This window comes from Talpa occidentalis, unplaced genomic scaffold (genome assembly GCF_014898055.3).
Source record: "Talpa occidentalis isolate TD23 unplaced genomic scaffold, MPIMG_talOcc4v2.1 talOcc4.16, whole genome shotgun sequence".
Classification (NCBI taxonomy): Eukaryota; Metazoa; Chordata; class Mammalia; order Eulipotyphla; family Talpidae; genus Talpa; species Talpa occidentalis.
This window is the reverse complement of record NW_023601653.1, coordinates 16214751-16232590: the sequence shown is the minus strand read 5'-3', so window position 1 is coordinate 16232590 and position 17840 is coordinate 16214751. Positions and strand designations below refer to the sequence as shown.

Here is a 17840-nt window from a genome sequence, read left to right as displayed (position 1 = left end):
AAACTAGATTATAGCTCTCAGGAGCCTTTCCTAGTGCTTTTTCTACTATACCTTTTTGCCTCATTAAGTGACTGTATACCCTAGAATTATCTTTTCATACTTGCTGCTGTCCCTGAAACTGTAAGAATGGAAAGGGAAACTTGTATGAGTACTAACTTTAACTTCACAATATTTTCTTTCTTAAAATCTTAGTTTCAGAACATTTTTGGGGAATGAATGGGAAGCCTAAGTTGCCATGACTTTTTCGTATTTTTTAAATTTGATTTTCTAATTTTATTCTAGATGCAGTAGTTAACAAGGGAGGTGATGAGTCTGTAGGCAAAGGAGATGGTAAGAGCTATTGAATTACTTTTAAGAAAATTTAAAGTGATATTGTGTGATATTTTGCTGTGTAACAAATTATCCCAACATTTTGAAGTTTAAAAGAACAAATACTTACTATCTCAAAACTGTGGGCTAAGAATCTGAGCATGGCTTAGCTGGGTGCCTTTGGCTTCAGATCTATTAATCAGGCATCAGTAGGACTGCAGTCAGCTTGATTGGGAAAGGGTCTGTTTCCAAGTCATTCATGTTGCTGTTGACCAAACATAAATGTTCCTTGTCATGTGGGCCTCTCCACAGAGCAGCTTGACAATATGGCTGCTGGCTTTCCTCAGAGCAGGTGGACAAAAGAGTGAAAGAAGGAACTCATGGAAGTCACAGTGATTTATATAGTATACTTGGAAGTGGCATCCCATTACTTCTGCTGTATTTTCCTTGTTAGAAGCAAGTTACTCGGTTCAACCCACATTCAATGGGAGGGTGGTTACCTGAGGGCTTGGATCCAGGCTGGAGCACAGGTATCATTGGGAGTCTTTCCGAGAATCTGCCTACCAAGAAACCCCATAGTTAAGTACCAAATTTGCAATTTTTAGTTGACAAAAACTAATACCAACTAACAGTATGTTTTGCAGTTTCTAAACTATTTTTATACACAATCTCTTTTAAGTCTTTAAGGGACATGGATATCATCACTCACATTTACAGATCAGGAACCAGAGTCTTGTGATTTTCCTCCAATAATACATATCAAGTAAGGGGTAGAGCTGATAAATGAACCTGTCTTCTGAATCCAAATCTCATGTCTTTCTACCATATTAACCTCTCTGTTGTATTAAGTGCTTTCCTTAAATATCCGCGACTGGGCAACATCTTGAGCAAATGAAGCTTTTTTTCTCCTTTTTCAGCCCTTGACTTTCTACCACAGTTGAACTCAGTGTTTCCTCCAAGAAAAACTCCAGTAGCTTCAAGCACTTCAGTATTGCATTCTAGTCCTCTTAATGTCTTGATGGGATCTCCAGGGAAAGAAGAAAATGAAAATCATGATCTGACAGCTGAATCTAAGAAAATGTATTTGGGAAAACAGGAACCTAAAGACTCCTTCAAACAGGTATCAGCCTGAAAACAAAGCTGAACTGCCTGTGTGTATTTATCACTAGCAAACATAATGAAGCTCATCTCTACAAGGCAGGCAGCTCCCAGCGGATGTGTCTTAATTATTGACAGAGCTGTGTACTTACCTAGTAGAAAAGTGTTCTTTAGTCTTAATGTCACATGTTAAAAACTAGAGAATATTTTTGCTATTATCTTTGGATATTTTGAAAAACAGCAAACATGAACTTATACTGTTTTCTAAGACAAGGTACTCAATTTAATGGTGTGTAAAAAATTAATTTTCCCCTGAATTCTTTTAATATATATTCCCATTGCAATAGCAAGCATGGCAGTTGATGGTCACAGCATCCACTGTCATGAGGAAATTGATGGTGCTAGAGGAAATTGATGGTGCTAAAGGTTTAAAATGACCAAATGTTAAGCAGGAAAGCCTAGTTTTTGTACAATGTATCTGCATTTCCATATTTGTATTTTAGAATGATATTGAAAAGACACCGTTCAAGAGGTACCAAAATGTCTTCTGATTGATTTTTTAATTTCTGACTAGTTACCACATGAGATTTGAGGGGAAAGTTTTTGTTTTTGGGTTTTTTTTTTTGGCCCCTGATTTCTATTTTAAGTGCCACTCAACAACAGATACTTAATAATCTTTTCCTAAATCATGTTATTAAGATTGTTTTTGATTAGTAAACCTGATTTTTTTTTTTTTTTTGCCAGTAGTTCAGGTGTTTTTCCCTTCTCCATCCCTTCCTCATTTTCCTTTCCCTGATCCTATCTATTGAGAAAAAAGAGAAAGTAGATACAAGTATATGAATAAGATGAGTAAAACCAGAAATCATGTATTGTTTATTTTAAATGTGAAGTTTTCAAAGTTGATCTCCGGTGCTGAAACTGGAAATCTAAACACCTCTCCATCATCTAACCAAACAAGAAGTCCTGAGAAATTTGAAAAACCAGAGAAAGAAATTGAAACACAAGTAATATATGAATCCCCAGTCAATGGATCCTCAACTCCAAGTACGTACATAAAATTTCTTCATGTGTTAACTTGAAAACCACCAGAAATGTAAAATAATGCATTTACAAATGAGCAATTTTATTCTACATATATACCCAAAAGAATTGAAAAAGAAGACTCAAATAGATACTTGTATATTCATGTTTATAGTAGCATTATTCACAATAAGCAAAGGTGGAAGGAATCCAAATGCCCACCAACAGATGAGTGAATAAATAAAATTAGGCGTAAACACATTATGGAATTTTAGCCTTAAAAAGGGAAGGCTATTCTGACATGCTGCAATGTGGATGAACCTTAAAGATACTGTACCTAGTAAAATAAACCAGATACAAAAAGCCAAAAAAAAAGAATAAACAGAGCGATTACATACTAGAAAAATTGGTTCAGGGAGCTTGAAATTTATGGACATTTCTTTAGTGTGACTCTCTTATTGGAAGACATTTAAATGTATGCAAATAGTTAAATTCAACCAATTTGAATTAAGACTCTTGGTGTCAGTTTCATTTCCAATCTATTACGTAAGTTTCTAGATCTAATAATGCACAGATAGAATTATAATGTTTAACCCTTTGAAAATGACTCATAACTACTTGAAATTGTCTTTCTCCCCTTTATTAAAGTTTTTTCTGCAGGGTTCATGCCATAGACCTAAAAACTTGATCATATATAAAAGATTATTAGGTTTTGCTGTAAGAGTTATCTATATAAACCAACTCTTTGTATAGAAACAACTCTTTCATACAGAAATCTATATTTTACTTGAAAGTTGCTGTGGATATATTGCGTTAGCTTAAACTCTAGGACTTTGCCTGTAGCACTGCTTTATTCCTATGTGCCTTCTGTTTGTTTTTAATAGTCTTGGTTTATCTAGTTTATGGTGCAGCTTGTCATATTCATCTTTTATAAAAGGCAGTGGTTCAGAGATTCTTCAAGATTAATCCCTCTGTCATATGTTATTACATTAGATATTTGGCAGTTTATACATACAGATAAATGAATATCAGAAATAATGTCATAGAAAGTTTCTGAGATTTGTATCCAGTGAATTTTTCTAAATGTCACAGGAACCGTGTTCTTTACTAGAATTTCAAGTTTTCTCCTGCCAAATCTTATTTAGAAAGGTTTGATGTCTCTTTGTCCAAGATGACTATTAATATTTTTCCATTTTTTATTTTAGTTCCAAAGATAGCATCCTCTGTCACTGCTGGAGTTGCCAGTTCACTATCAGAAAAAATAGCTGATACCATTGGAAATAATCTACCAAATGCACCATTGACATCTATTCAAATCCGTTTTATTCAGAACATGATACAGGAAACATTGGATGACTTTAGGTATTAATTGAGAAATTCCTTTTTCTTTCTCTACCTAAATTGGCTTTTTTTGTTAGATGTAAAACTGGAATTTAAAGTAGGTTTGGTGGTTACTACTATGCTGTTTTTGTCCATAAAGCCATAGAAATCATGATGAGAATTACTGGTTTTGATGTACTGAATCTTTTGAATATCAGCTAGGAAAAGGCATATTTACCCACGGTAATTATTAGATGACTTGGCAGGACAGTCTAGCAGGCAGAATGCCATTGTAGATTTTTTTTTTTATTGTCAAATGTGGACAGATTCTGCTAAGCTCAAGTAGGATCCCTGTAAACAGAATTTATAGATTTCCTATTAAGTGTGCCACATAGGATAATGTAGTAAAGAAAGATATTTTTTAAAGTAACTGAGTATTTTCAAATAGAATGTATCAGAATGTAATAATTAAAAGTTATCTTGGCCAGATTTATCCTTTTCATCTCATTCTTTGAATTTTGAATATTGTAAGAATGTGTGCAAGCATGCTGCTTACCCTTACATATCATCTCAATATATTTTGGGAGCTATTTTCAAGTATTAGCCGTTTTTTTTTTTTTTTTTTTTGCTTGTTTAACTTTGTTACTTAGTATTGTAGCTCAGATTTGGATTATCATGAGCAAGGATGTTGGAGTTGTACAGTTTTTGCTGCTGCTTGCTTTTTTTTAATGTTAAAAATATTGCAAATATATTTTTTAATGTTAATAAATCCAATTTTAAATAAAAGCCTTCATTTTGACATTTACAGTGGACCTAATTAGTTGATCCTAAGGATATAAAAATGAGTGATCTGCTCACAAAGACCTGATAATGTAATTAGGATAAGTACAAAGTATCCTGCTCTGTTTGTTTCCTTAATGTGAATTAATTCATTTGTGATTGGCAAATAGGGCAGTGATAATATGATGAGGAAATTTTGTTGGTTCATGTATTAGCAACTAAAAATGAGTGTAAGAACAGAGCTGGAGGCAGCAAACTACCTGTCAGTGTCTGGTGTTCATTTCTTCCTGTTTCCTTCTTTTTTTCTTTTTTTTTTGTGTGTGTGTGTGTGTGTGTGTGTGGGACCTTCGCCAGGGAACAAACTGGCACTGCAGAGGCTGCGGGTGGACTCGCAGCCCAGTGCTCAACTGCTGCGCCACCAGGGGAGGCCCCCTGTTTCCTTCCTTTTAACTTGATTTGGCTGTGTGCTCTGCTAGGAAATACTTATTTTGTGATTATTCCCCACTTTAAGGCATTTTGTCCTTTTGCATATATGGAAATATCATTATGACAAAGAAAATATTGCAGGTCTGTGCATAAAAATATGAAGTGATCAATAAAATGTATTGTGACATTTGATTATTTATATAAAAATGAGTATGGATCCCTAGTCCATGCTATTAAAGTATCAGTTCTATATAGAATAAAAGTTGAAATGTAAAGGGCAAAGTTTTGGACATTGTTAAAAGATTTATAACTTCAGAATAGAGAAATTATGAAAATATAATGGAATACATTACCTATAAAAATTGATTGATAAATTTGATGGCATTATTAGGTTAGTAAATTTGAGTATAATAAAAAGAACTATTATAGTTCTGACAAGTATTTTCTTCCCCAGAGAAGCATGCCATAGGGACATTGTGAATTTGCAAGTGGAGATGATTAAACAGTTTCATATGCAATTGGTATGTATGACAAATTATATTTTAAATGAGTATGGAATTGTAGATCTAAAAAGTCCAATAAAGGGTGATATGTTTTTACTTACTCTTTTTTTTTTTTTTTTAAAGAGGCATTTTTTTTTTATTTGTTTGTTTTTTGTTTGTTTGTTTATACATGCACTGGGTACAGTCAGAAGCACGGGAGGGTGAGAGGATTCACCAGAGCCAGACCGGGGAGCAGAGCAGGCAGAAGTACCGAAGTACACTGCTGAGGGGAACAGCGGGCGGCAGGAGAGGTCTGCGCGCCATGTGGGACCCTCCTCCGGTGGCTGGGGAGCAGCCGGGCATCGAACCGGTGCCGCAGAGGCCACAGGCAGCTTCGCAACCCAGCGCTCAACCGCTGCGCACCGGGGAAGCCCTGTTTTTACTTACTCTTAGCTAGTTGTTAAGACAAAACAAATAGGTAGTTTTGGAAATTTAGTAAATAAAACAGATTTTAGTTAGTCATCCTTCTTTATAACCTGTAATAGTTAATCTACCTTTCACAGTCTTTTTTTTTTTTTTTTTTAAGATTGATTTATTTATACAAGCACTGGGTACAGTCAGAAGTGCGGGAGGGTGAGAGAATTCACCAGAGCAGGGAACAGAACAGTCAGACTGATGAAATACACTGCTCAGGGGAGCAGCGGGCGCAGTAGGCGAGGTCTGCGTGCCATGTGGGACCCTTGCCTGCGGCCGGGGATTGAACCTGCGCTGCAGAGGTCGCGGGCAGCTTCGCAGCCTAGCACTCGACCGCTGAGTCACCAGGGAGGCCCCTTTCACAGTCTTTTTTATATCCACTAAGTAAGCAAAGAAGTTTGTAATGTGCAAATATAAACTTCCCAAATATATAGACTTCATCTGTGTTCTTTCATTAATATTAATAAAATAGTAAAGGTAGTTAATTACAAGAAATACTCAGTGATTATGAGAGAAATGATAGCTGAAGATAGGTAAAACTGGCCAAATAAATGTGAAATACCAATAATTTAAAAAGCATTTTTCCCCTTTTCTAGAATGAAATGCATTCTTTGCTGGAAAGATACTCAGTGAATGAAGGCTTAGTGGCTGAAATTGAAAGACTCCGAGAAGAAAATGAAAGACTACGGGCCCACTTCTAAAGATTCTGTGAATACCTTAAGGTTTTGTAATTTGGGACATTTCTCGCAACACAGAACTGCATGGAATCAGTATTGTTTTTATGACCTCAGCGAAAATTTTTTTTTCATGTACAGGGTGATGGGGCTTTACACCAACCACTATTTCATCTCTATCAAAAATATTTATATTTTTATATTAAAAATTATACAAGGTCATCTGCCTCAAGGGAAAGTCAATAGGATCTTTATTTTCTGAAAGCTTTAGCTATACACTAAGTGTCCTTTTTCATAAGAAAATTGTGCAAAAAAATAGGTTACATGTGTTTTTTAATCACTTTAAAACATATATTTTGATTAACAGTTGCCTTCCAAATTTTTTTTAAATGTTTGGGGATTAAAGAGTTTGATATACCTTCTATTTTTATGGACAAAGTAGCTTTTAAATGGCAATTGGTGTTTCTAAGCGATGTACTCATAAGACACAGGTTGGTTAGTAATTATTTTGTTAACTTGATGAGGTCAGGTATGACTTATTTATTTGTACATTTGATAAGACAAATTTTGGAATTTTGAATTGCACAGATGACATTTATATCTTTGCATTTATGTTATACTTCTGACAAATCTCTACTGTTAGTTGGCATATAACCAGAGCTGCATATATGCTGATTATCTCATAAATTAATAACATGTAAAATTATACTGTAACATTTCAGTCAATGTGATTCAACTTATAATTGATGAAAAGTTTAAATTCAATACTAAATATTACAGTATTATTGCCATTTTTTTCCTCCCAAATGAGGTATGGATTATTTTGTGTTGTGCTTTGTATCATTAATTTTCTCTAATTCTCTCTGCGCTGTGTATAATAATTTTATATTATTGACTTTACCATTAAATTTAGAAAGGTTAAATGTCAAACGAATTTATACCTGTTTGGCAGTAGGTGGATGTGTACGTCTCCCCACTGTGTTTTAGTGATGTACGACTAGGAGGGTTACTGGCCCATTTACCTACTTGTAGTCTCTTGTCCCAAAGATATAAACTGTGTACTTTATATATACAGCACTCCTGTCCAATTTTGACTTCTGAGATGAAAATATTTACTAAAACAAGAAATCTAGCTAGCTTACTAATATTATGGTTTTCCAAAACAATGGAAATTTTTAAGGATATATTTAATATGTGTAAATATACTAATAATTACTTTAAGAAATAAAAACAGAAATACTACTATTTTCCAGTGTGGCTCAGAGAACACATTTTTATTGAAGCATAAAGGGGTGCTGATGTGAACTTTTTTTTCTGATAGATTATGAAAACATAACTATGACTTGTAACAAGTTTCCTTATATATCATTATCAAACAGGTTTAAAAGACAAGTGTGTTTTGCCTACATGCTATATTTAAATTCATTAACATTTTCCTGTTGCCTTTTTAAAAATAAATGTACATAAAGTATATTAAAAGAGGTGGGATAAATAAAACAGTTTTTGTAATTTTATGCGTATAGATGAAACATTTTGTCATGGAATTTAAAGTAAAGTAAGCACAAAAATAAACTTTAATATGGTAAAAAATGCGAAACCTGAAATTAAACTTTTACTGCTGGGCAAGATGGAGTAATAGGAATTAGATATACTATACCAAGGCACATTATTGTCAAATTCCTTAAGGCAGTGACAAGGAAAACTTAAAGCAACTGAAGTCAGAAGACACAGGAACAAAGATAATCATGTCAGAAAGAATGGAACAACATCTTTTAAAGCAATGGGAAAAACTCAAATTAGAATTCTATACCCAGCAAAAATATCTTTCAAAAATGAAATAAGGGGCTCCCCGGTGGCACAAGGGGTTAAGCACAGCACTGTGAAGCTATATGCAGCCTCTGCAGCACAAGTTCGATCCCCAGCCTGCCAGGGAGGTGGCCCACATGCACAGCAGACCTCTCCTGTCTTGCCAGCTGCTCCCCTCAGCAGTCCATTTTGTTCAGTCTGCCTGTTCTGTTCCCTACTCTGTCTCTGGTGAATCCTCTCACCCCTCATACCTCTGGCCTGTACCCCAGCTCTTGTATGCATAAATAAATAAAGTTTTTCAGACCTAGAAAGGCTGAAGCAATTCATCACAAGGACACTTGTTGCTCAGGAAATGTGTGAAAAGAATGTTTCATCAGTAGGAAAACTGTACCAGATAGAAATCTGCTTCTATGCGGGGTAATGAGCATTAAAAAATGATAAATATGGGAACAAATATATGACTTTTTAAAAAAAATTATCCTTAAAGGATAAATGTTTTAAAATACATAAGATACTGTGTAATTAACTTGTAAAGTGAAATGTCTGGCAATACAAAGAGTAAGAGGAGGGAAATGAAAGTATACTGCTCCAGGGCTCTTAAAGCTAACAAGTAGTTTCATTACCTGAAGCTAGACTATTGCAAGTTAGGAATGTATACAGTAAACTCTGAGTATGCAAAAGTACACTGACAAAATGCCAAATGGTTTAAAGTTATAACTGATAAACCAACAAAGATAATAAAATATAGCAATAAAAAATACCCAGTTCAAAATAAGGAAGGAAAAGAAGGCAAACAAAAAATAGATGAAGCAAATAGAAAAGAAACTGTAAAATGATAGATTAAATACCAATAAATACATTAAGTAGAGATTGTCAGATCATTTTTTTCTCCAACTGTGTACTAAATCCACTTTGAAGGTTATGTAAGTACTAAAATCAGATTTGTTGAACTGAATGCAACTGAAAACAAATGTTGAAATTTGTAGGAATCAGCTAATGCAGCACATACAGGCAAAAATATTTCAGATAAGACATAGTAAAATATGCTTATCTCAACATTGAGAAGTGAGGGGTCCTCAGTTCTGTTGCAGTTCAGGATCCAAGTTCAAGTTATGCTATGATTTAGTAGAAAGCAACCCATCTAATTTCAACCAACTTGCATTTTTAAAAAGCTTCCTTTTCCCCCCAACCCCTTAATTTTGCTAAAACCCCATTCTCAAGGAGACTGACTTGAGAACCTTACCAGGTAACCTGTAAAAAATGTTTTTTCCTCAAAAGGAGAAGGCAGCAGACCCACTTTTGGCAACAAACAGCCTACTGCAGGTCCTTGGACTTCAGATCAGTGAGCAGAAGTGCTCTCCATTGTATGATACTTAATTTTTTCTTTTTTTCAGGGATTAAAATGCACCCCCTCTGGGGTTACTGATAAACTTTTTAACTCACCTATATTCCAATGACTATGGTTTAGAGCTTCACCATACCTTACTCAGATTTTAGAAGGGCTTCCTTATTAAGCTGTTTTCCTCTATCCCTTCTTATCTGTTATATACACCTCTACTACAGTTGACCTGACCCAAAGGCAAATCTCATTGTCCATGGAAAGGCCATGGTCTTAGGAGTGGTGTCCTGGTCCTTGAAGATTTGTCTCCTATTACTTTACACAGCCTGCACCTGCAATTGCCAGCTCAGGTTGACATAAGATGTGTCAACCTGAGAATATTGTGTCATTTCATGGCTCTCGGACATCACTTTCATTTTTTTCTGGCAAATGCCTACAGATCCTTCCAGGACATTTCTCACATATCACTTCCTTTGTGGTATTTTTACCATGTCCTAAAGGTATTCATGCTCTCTTCTATGCTTCCAAAATTTAATTTCCTACCTCCTGTATACTTCCTCTGATGAATTGGGATGATTTGTCTCCACCTCTCTCCCTACTGGGTATAGGCAACTTGTGAATTCTGTTGATGCAATGTTTAGCACGATGCTTTGACCTCTATAGAGGTTCAATATCATTGCTAATTTTACCAGTTGCTGAATATTGAACCTCTCATGTGGAATACATGTAGAGATGGTTATAAATTATTAATTCCCAAAATAGTGTTTGTGATATTTGCAATAAACTGGAAATTTGATTATAGTTCTTCCTTCACATATTTCAAATAATAGCATTTATGATTGTAGGATAAATTTATGAACAGGAAAACTGACAATATTGGTGAAGTTAGTTGACATGCCCTTGATGTAGATATTGTGGGTTCTTTTTGAGTGAAATCTGACAACCAACTCACTTAAAATTAAAATGTCAAAAATCAATTATGCTTCATTTTGCATTCAGACAAATTGAACTTTTCAAAATTTATTTGAAACACATGTCAAAAGACACCTACTCTATTATTTGAATACTAGTGAAATGAGAAAACATTTTCTCATTTTTAAGATTATACACACTAAATCTTTATCTGCCAAAATGAGACTGAAGATTAGCTGGATGTCTAAATATTGCTATAGTTATTGAACTCTTTAAATAATGCAGTTGACGTTGGCAAGGAACAAAGTTGTCTGAATTTGATAGGAGGGAAATGCTGGAATATAGGCCATAGGAAGGAGCCGGTACAAAGACACAGCTGAGTTTAGATTTCATCCAATGAATAGAGGAATATTTGCATTACAGAATGAGGAACATGATTCTCTGTCCCTACCCTTCTTACTAGAAGGTATGCAGACCTTTAAATGTGGCCATCTTTATCTCTGTTAGGTAATATACATTTGATTTTATAAATTTGAAAGAGGAACAGCACATCCTGTGAGTGGGGAGATGAGGTGATCTTGGCAGATCTGTAAGATATACAAGATTTGGAAGGTTGACTTTGCCTGGGTTTCTCTCAAGATTTTAGAAGAATATTAGATAATATAGTACTCATAGGTATTATCCCCTAGTCTGGTCAACTCCTACTAAAGATTCCATTCTAGCCTGTGCTTCAGTGGACATGTTCCATCTGACAGGGTTCACTTTTTCTCCTTTTGTCTTCTTTTTTTTTTTCAACAATTCATCAAATAATAATCACCTCCTATGTGCTAAGCCAGGGGGAGAATATTGGAGAGCACACTCGTTGAGAGGAAAAGGCAGATCTATGGACTGAATAACCATGGGCTAAGTGTTGGAGTAGTTATCCACACAGGACATTATGGAGGCAACACATGGGCATTCACTGCAACCTGAAGAGGTAGAGAAGTGTCAAAGAATGCTTCCTAGAGTTCACAGGAATAAAACAAGGTGAAATGCCTGAAATAAAGATTAAAGATAAGTAGAAATATACCAGGTGTAGAGGAAAGAAGGAGTGTCTCCCAGTCAGGAGACTGGAGACACCACGTGCAGGATTGCAAGGGCGAGGTATTGGGGGCAGGATATGGGTTGTAGAGATGCGCCAGGTCAGATTGCCAAAAGCCTTCGGTGCATGCGAAGGAACTAGGGTCTTCTTTTAAGGATAAAGAATTCTAATGAGGAATGTGGCATGAACAAATTTAGGATGGTGATTATTACCACAGTAAAGAGAATGGTTTTGAAAAGAATTAGAGCTGGTCAGTGATATTGTCAGTGATTTTGCTATAACAAAATACCAAGACTTGTGACTTTGAAACCACAGAAGTGTATTTTCACAATTCTGAAGACTAGGAACTCCAAGATCAGGGTGCTGGAGTATTTGGTGTCTTCCACGTGTCCTCTTCCTTATTGATGACTGTTTTTTCACTGTCCACATGTGGTGGAAGGGGTCAAGTGCCCCTTTGAGGCCTCTTATAATGACACTGATTCCATTCATTAGGGCTAATCACCTCCAGTGATTATACCTCCATCATATTGAGGGGTATAATTTCAGTGCATGAATTTGGGGAGAACACAAAATTTCTGACCATACAGATGTCATTTAGGGGGCACTTCGGTCATATATGTAAAAGACACTGAAGATTTGAGCCATCAAATATTGAACTATTTAGAAGGCGGTCTTGAGCAAAGATGGTAGATTTTATTAAATGCATCTAGAAGGCTCTGTTTGTATTTAGTAATTATCTCAGTAGCTCGAATGTTCAAAGTTTCAAACATTAAAGATACCAAAAAAATACAATAGTTTCTGATATCGTATCTTCCCCTTTATTATTTATTGATGTGAGTTGTGATTTATTTTTGAATACTAACCTATAACCCCATTCTACATGGTCAGCGAAGTTTACTTTTTTTCATTTGCTGTTGCATCTTTCCTCTTGTATTTTACTTTAGAGTTTAAATTCAACTATTTTAGACCCCTCGTTATAAGCAATGTAGTTTCTAATTATCTTTGTGACATTTGTACAGGGACTATTTTAACTTCTTAACAAAATTATGTTGAATTAAATGATATGTTTCTGTGGCCTAGATTATTAGTTAAATAATGATGGCATAAAGTTATATTTTATACCATATATGTTTGCTATGCTACTTCTGAATTTATTTTATAATCAAGATGAACAGTTTTTATGCCTATTTTATAAAACTTGAAGCATAATGTTTTCATTTTAAATTATTATAGGAGCTCTGAATACTTACTTTGCTTTTATTATATGTAAATTGACCATATCAGTCATTGCAATGACTTATTTGCTACCGGGTCATCAATTCTCTATTATAAAATTATTCATATGGGAAGATACTGACTCAAGTAGCAGAGACAAGGACTGCATTGCACCGAGAGAGACGGTGAGCTGTTTTATGTGCTGTTATGTGTTGTGTAGAAAATGTGCTCTACCATTTGTTCCTTTATTGTTGTGTTTTGAACCTCAAAGTTGCTATGTTTCTGCATCTGTTTTTCCCGTCATCTGAGAGAAACTGGTTCATTAAAAACGTCAAATACCTGCTAAGAATCAGTCTAACCAACAATAACAAAACACACCAACAAAAAAGAGGGGATTTACATATCCTGTTGAACAGTCGAGCATGTCAAGTTGAAACATTCTATTGTCTTTTCCTATTCGGGTGAGTTGGCTGGAAATGCATTTAAATGTTGCTCTAGCCAGTGTATTTTTTCAGTTGTCCCTTTGGACATTTAAACTATTATGGCAAAAATACAAAAAACACATGATAACGGCAACAGCAACAAAATCTTCACTTGCGTAGAGTCTATGTAAGTTTTCTATTTCTGCATAACAAATGACCACAAACTGAGCATCTTCAGACAACTCACATTTATTATCACATAGTTTGCCTGGGTCAGGGGTCTGATAGGGACCAATGGATCCTCTTCTCAACATCTCACAGGGTATTGACCAGGCTGCATTCTCATCTGGAGAAGGCTTCCTTCCCAAGGTCATTTAGGTTGTTGGCAAGATTAATTTCCTTGTGGCTGCATGACTGAGGTCCCAGCATTCTGCTGGCTGTCCTGTGCGGGCTGCCTGCCACTCCTGTTGATGTTGCCAATGTGGCTTGGTTACCTCATCATCCCCACAAGTGGAGTTTCTCACTTCAGAGAGCAGTCTCATTTGAGCGATGTCACCTGAATAAGCCAGTCGCTTCTTCCCCCCAAACTAAATCACTCCTCTTTTAATTTGTCAAAGCTATCTAATTTAGGGTCTTAATTACATGGGCAAAATTGTTTCACCTTCATCATATTGTTTTGGTTCAAAGTAAGCTGTGGGTTCTACCCACACCCAACGGGAATGTGTTATTCAGGGTGACACTATGGAGTGAGTTCATTAGGGTCGCCCTGGGATCATTCCACCAGGGACTTTTATAACACGCTTGTCATATTAATGTTTTATTCAATAGTTAATATTTTTTTTAGTGTGAAGGAAAAGGACAGTTGCCAAAGGTTGTGGATGTCAGTTGTGTCCCAAATATAACGGCATAGGCTTTTAGTTTGGATACCTTTGCCTTTCAATCTCATTTTCTGTCCAGGTCCTCTGTGTCAGACAAGTAGGTGACTTGCCACTCCCAAATAAGTCACCCTCGTTCATTGTACAAAGCACTCACCATGCTTAGCCCTGAAAACCTTTCCTTTACAACTCCTCTTTTAAGTCCTAGCTGCATTACACATTCTTGTAGTGGAGCTTACATGATTTCTAAGGAAGAACTATTACTTTCTGTATTCCTGTGATTATTTTAAAAAATATTTTTCATATCAACTTTTATCTGGGCTTGTAGATATTTATTGATAGACCTGGTTCCTTGCTTTCTTTGTATCAGGAATCATGGCTGACTCTTTTCCATATCTCTAGGGCTTCTTTTATCTCCAGTACAGGGCCTGCACGTAGTAAGTACTTCATAAATTAAACTTAAATGAATGGGTGAAGATGAAAATGGGCTAGAATAATAATAATACTTATGGAAAAATAGAGTAATAGGAAAACAACAGCCTAAACAGAACACAATGACATAATTTTTACAGGGTTTTATCAGTATGTCTATACTATCTTATATTCATCATTAGAATTCTAGTTTGCATTCATCACCATAGGGTTGATCCCTTTTACCCAATTTACCTACCCAATTTACCTCCTCCTTTTCTGGTAACCACTAATTTGTTGTTATAGTCTAAAAGCGTGCTTTTAGTTTATTCAGTTCGTGCCTTGTTTTGTTTATGCGTCACATGAGTGAAATATGTTTGTCTTTCCATGTCTGACTTATTTCACTAAACATAATACCCTCCAATTCCATCCATATTGTTAAAAATGCAGGATTTCAACCTCTTTTAAAAATGTAGCTGAGTAGTATTCGATTGTGCATTTATACCACATCTTCTTTATCCACTTCTCTGTCAGTGGGCACTTGGGTTGTTTCCAACTCTTGGCTCTTGTAAATAATGCTGTGATGAACTTAGGGGTGCATGTATCTTTTGAATTAGTGTTTTCCTATTCTCTAGATAGACACCCTAAAGTAGTACTTAAGGTTGATAGTTTAGATTGTCCTTTTTGTCCTGAACTGATAGCTCAAAGATCTCTGTCTGGATAAGGTGTTCGTATTAGTTTACTTTTCACAGAAAATTTTCCACAGTTGTTGAGAATATAAATTCTGGAGCTCAATTACTTTGGTTTGAATTCTTGCTTCTACCACTTGCTTAGGTAAGTTACTTAACTTCATTGTGCCTCAGTTTGTGGTTGTCACAATAATACCTACTTCACCAGGTGGTTTTGAGGATCACATGAAGTTGTCAATATGAAGTGCTTACCATGATCCACAGTAAGTGTATTATAAATGTTAGTTGTTGTTGTTGTGATTGTTATTATTCTGTAGGGTAACAATAACTGAAATTCCCCAGAGTGAAGTAAGAATTTTTACAGCCTGGGCATTAACATTTTCTGTGCCTTTAACTAGTATTGCTTCTGCCCTGTGTCCATTATTATGGATAATACCATTTGTCTTGTTGTCAGGTTAAAGTTTTAAAAAAATAAACCATCCTTTTTTCAAAAAGCATTTATTTTGACACAAGAGATTCCAGTTAGTATTATAAACTTAAAGTGGAAATCTTTCCTGAACTGATGGAAAATGAATCCAATTTCAAATCCCAAACCAGACTCATGTTTGTGTTGCTATTCTTCCTCTAAAAGACAAGAACGGATGTCTTGGCAGTGTCTGAGAAATTTTAAAACCCATCTACAGCACTGTGTTTACCACCCACCCCTGCCCATGGTCATGAATATCACAAATTCTTTAAATTTCCCAAACATGAGATAAATGTCAGACCATTCTATAAATTGACTTTATGAAGCATTTCTGAGCCGAGCCTTCTGACATTCACACCAATGTTTCCATAGTAACTAATGTGTTCAGAAGGGGAAAAGCAGGAGGAGATGAAAAACAAAGGAGACGATCCAAATAGAAGAGATGCCTGAGTAAGGGAGAGTGAAGATTCTATAAACTTTGAACCGCTGCTTCCAGCAGGGGACTGATATTCTCATCCATAGAGGCCATTCCCCCGCCGTCGGAGTCAGGAAGGGTCTTTACAGAACAGGCCCCAAGCTTGACCAGTCAGCAGCCCATTACACTTGGACAGTGACTCAGTAAAGCCCATTTGGACTAGCCCCTCCTCCTTTTGCCTTAATCATACTTTCCCCCTTAGTTTTGAGGACCCTTCATTACCATAGTAACAGTGAAGTAATTTGTGCCTGTCACTGAAATGTCGAAAAAAAAAAAAAAATGCAGTGTCAAAAGTCAATTTATAGAAAAGTTAGAAACAGGATAGAGGACCTGGTATCTGTGATGACTGTTTGGCAAACATTGGAGTGAAGAACGCCAGAACACTGCCCTGTGTAGGTCCTACTTTCAAATTTTGTTAAATGGTACCCCACCAGTTGTATTTAAAGCCAGGGTTTCATCAGCTGTTCTCTTGTGATGTCTAGAACACAGCATCTTTTTCTTACTAAAGTTCAACAAACATACTTCTACGAAAATGCGTTAAATCCCCAAATTGTTTGTAAGCTAGATCAAGTAAATGCTAGAGAGGACGTCTCTCTTATTTTTTTTTTTTTTTTTTTTGGAGAAATAGACTCACATGAGTCTGATACCTACATTAAGCAAAATAATGGCCCCTTAAAATCTCCATGTCCTCATCTCTCAGATCTGCCACAGTGTTACCTTACATGGCAAAAAGAACTTTGCAGATGTGGTTAAGGATCTTGAGCTACCAAGAGTATCCTGAATTATCCAGATGGGCCCAATGTAATTTCAAGGATTCTTGTAAGGGGGAGGCAGGAACGTTAAAGGCAGAAAAGCAGGTGTGATGAGGAAGTAGAGGTGGGGTGATGCATCTCCACAGCAATGCAGTCAGCCTTTACATGCTGGAAAGGCAAAGAAAGGGACTCTCCCTAGAGGCTGCATAAGGAATGCACCTCAATTTAGCCCTGTAAAACCATTTCAGACTTCTGACCTGCAGAAATGTAAAGGAGTAAGAGTTTGTTGTTTTAAGCCACCAAGTTTGTGGCAATGTGTTTGAGCAGCTGAAGGGAAGTGACAAAGCATGATCCACCATCGCTGGTCCCACTAATTCCTTTTAGGCAATCAGATGTATTATTTACTCTCTCCTGACTCTGAACTGAGCGTTTTGTCATTAATTAAGGGACTGAGGTGAGGTACATCTTTGTGACACCGTGGGGACCGATCCAGGCACCATGAGAGCCCTGGTCAAGACCAGCTGCTGAGGTGATGACATAGATCTTGAAGATTTGGCCTGAACTCCTGGAGAGGCCAAGGTTTTGCAAGTGCTGGGTGAAAAGTCTTTCTTGAGAAGAGGTGTCGTCTGCTCACAATCTCTCTCTCTAGGAAAGTGCAACTGTTTGCTCGGTAAATTGCCCTGTCTTCCCAACAAGACTCGTCTTGTTGCACTCATCTCAAGGTTACAGATCATGCCTCAGGGGTGCCTGAAAACCCCACATTTTCCAGCACCGTTCTGGGTACCCAGTAGATGCTATGACAAACAGTAACCCC

General features: G+C 36.2%; 1 protein-coding gene across 3 annotated transcripts in view; it reads left to right on the top strand.

The window, feature by feature from the left end:
* NEDD1 (NEDD1 gamma-tubulin ring complex targeting factor) overlaps window positions 1-8706 on the top strand; it is a 38808-nt gene extending 30102 nt beyond the window's left edge. For all 3 annotated transcript variants that reach the window (XM_037513822.2, XM_037513825.2, XM_037513824.2), the window contains 6 exons: window positions 283-330; window positions 1227-1429; window positions 2298-2451; window positions 3633-3789; window positions 5408-5474; window positions 6506-8706. In XM_037513822.2, the coding sequence (XP_037369719.1) occupies window positions 283-330; window positions 1227-1429; window positions 2298-2451; window positions 3633-3789; window positions 5408-5474; window positions 6506-6610 (734 nt within the window). In that variant the 3' untranslated portion in view covers window positions 6611-8706. The remainder of the gene's footprint in view (window positions 1-282; window positions 331-1226; window positions 1430-2297; window positions 2452-3632; window positions 3790-5407; window positions 5475-6505) is intronic.
* Window positions 8707-17840: the final 9134 nt, after the last annotated feature.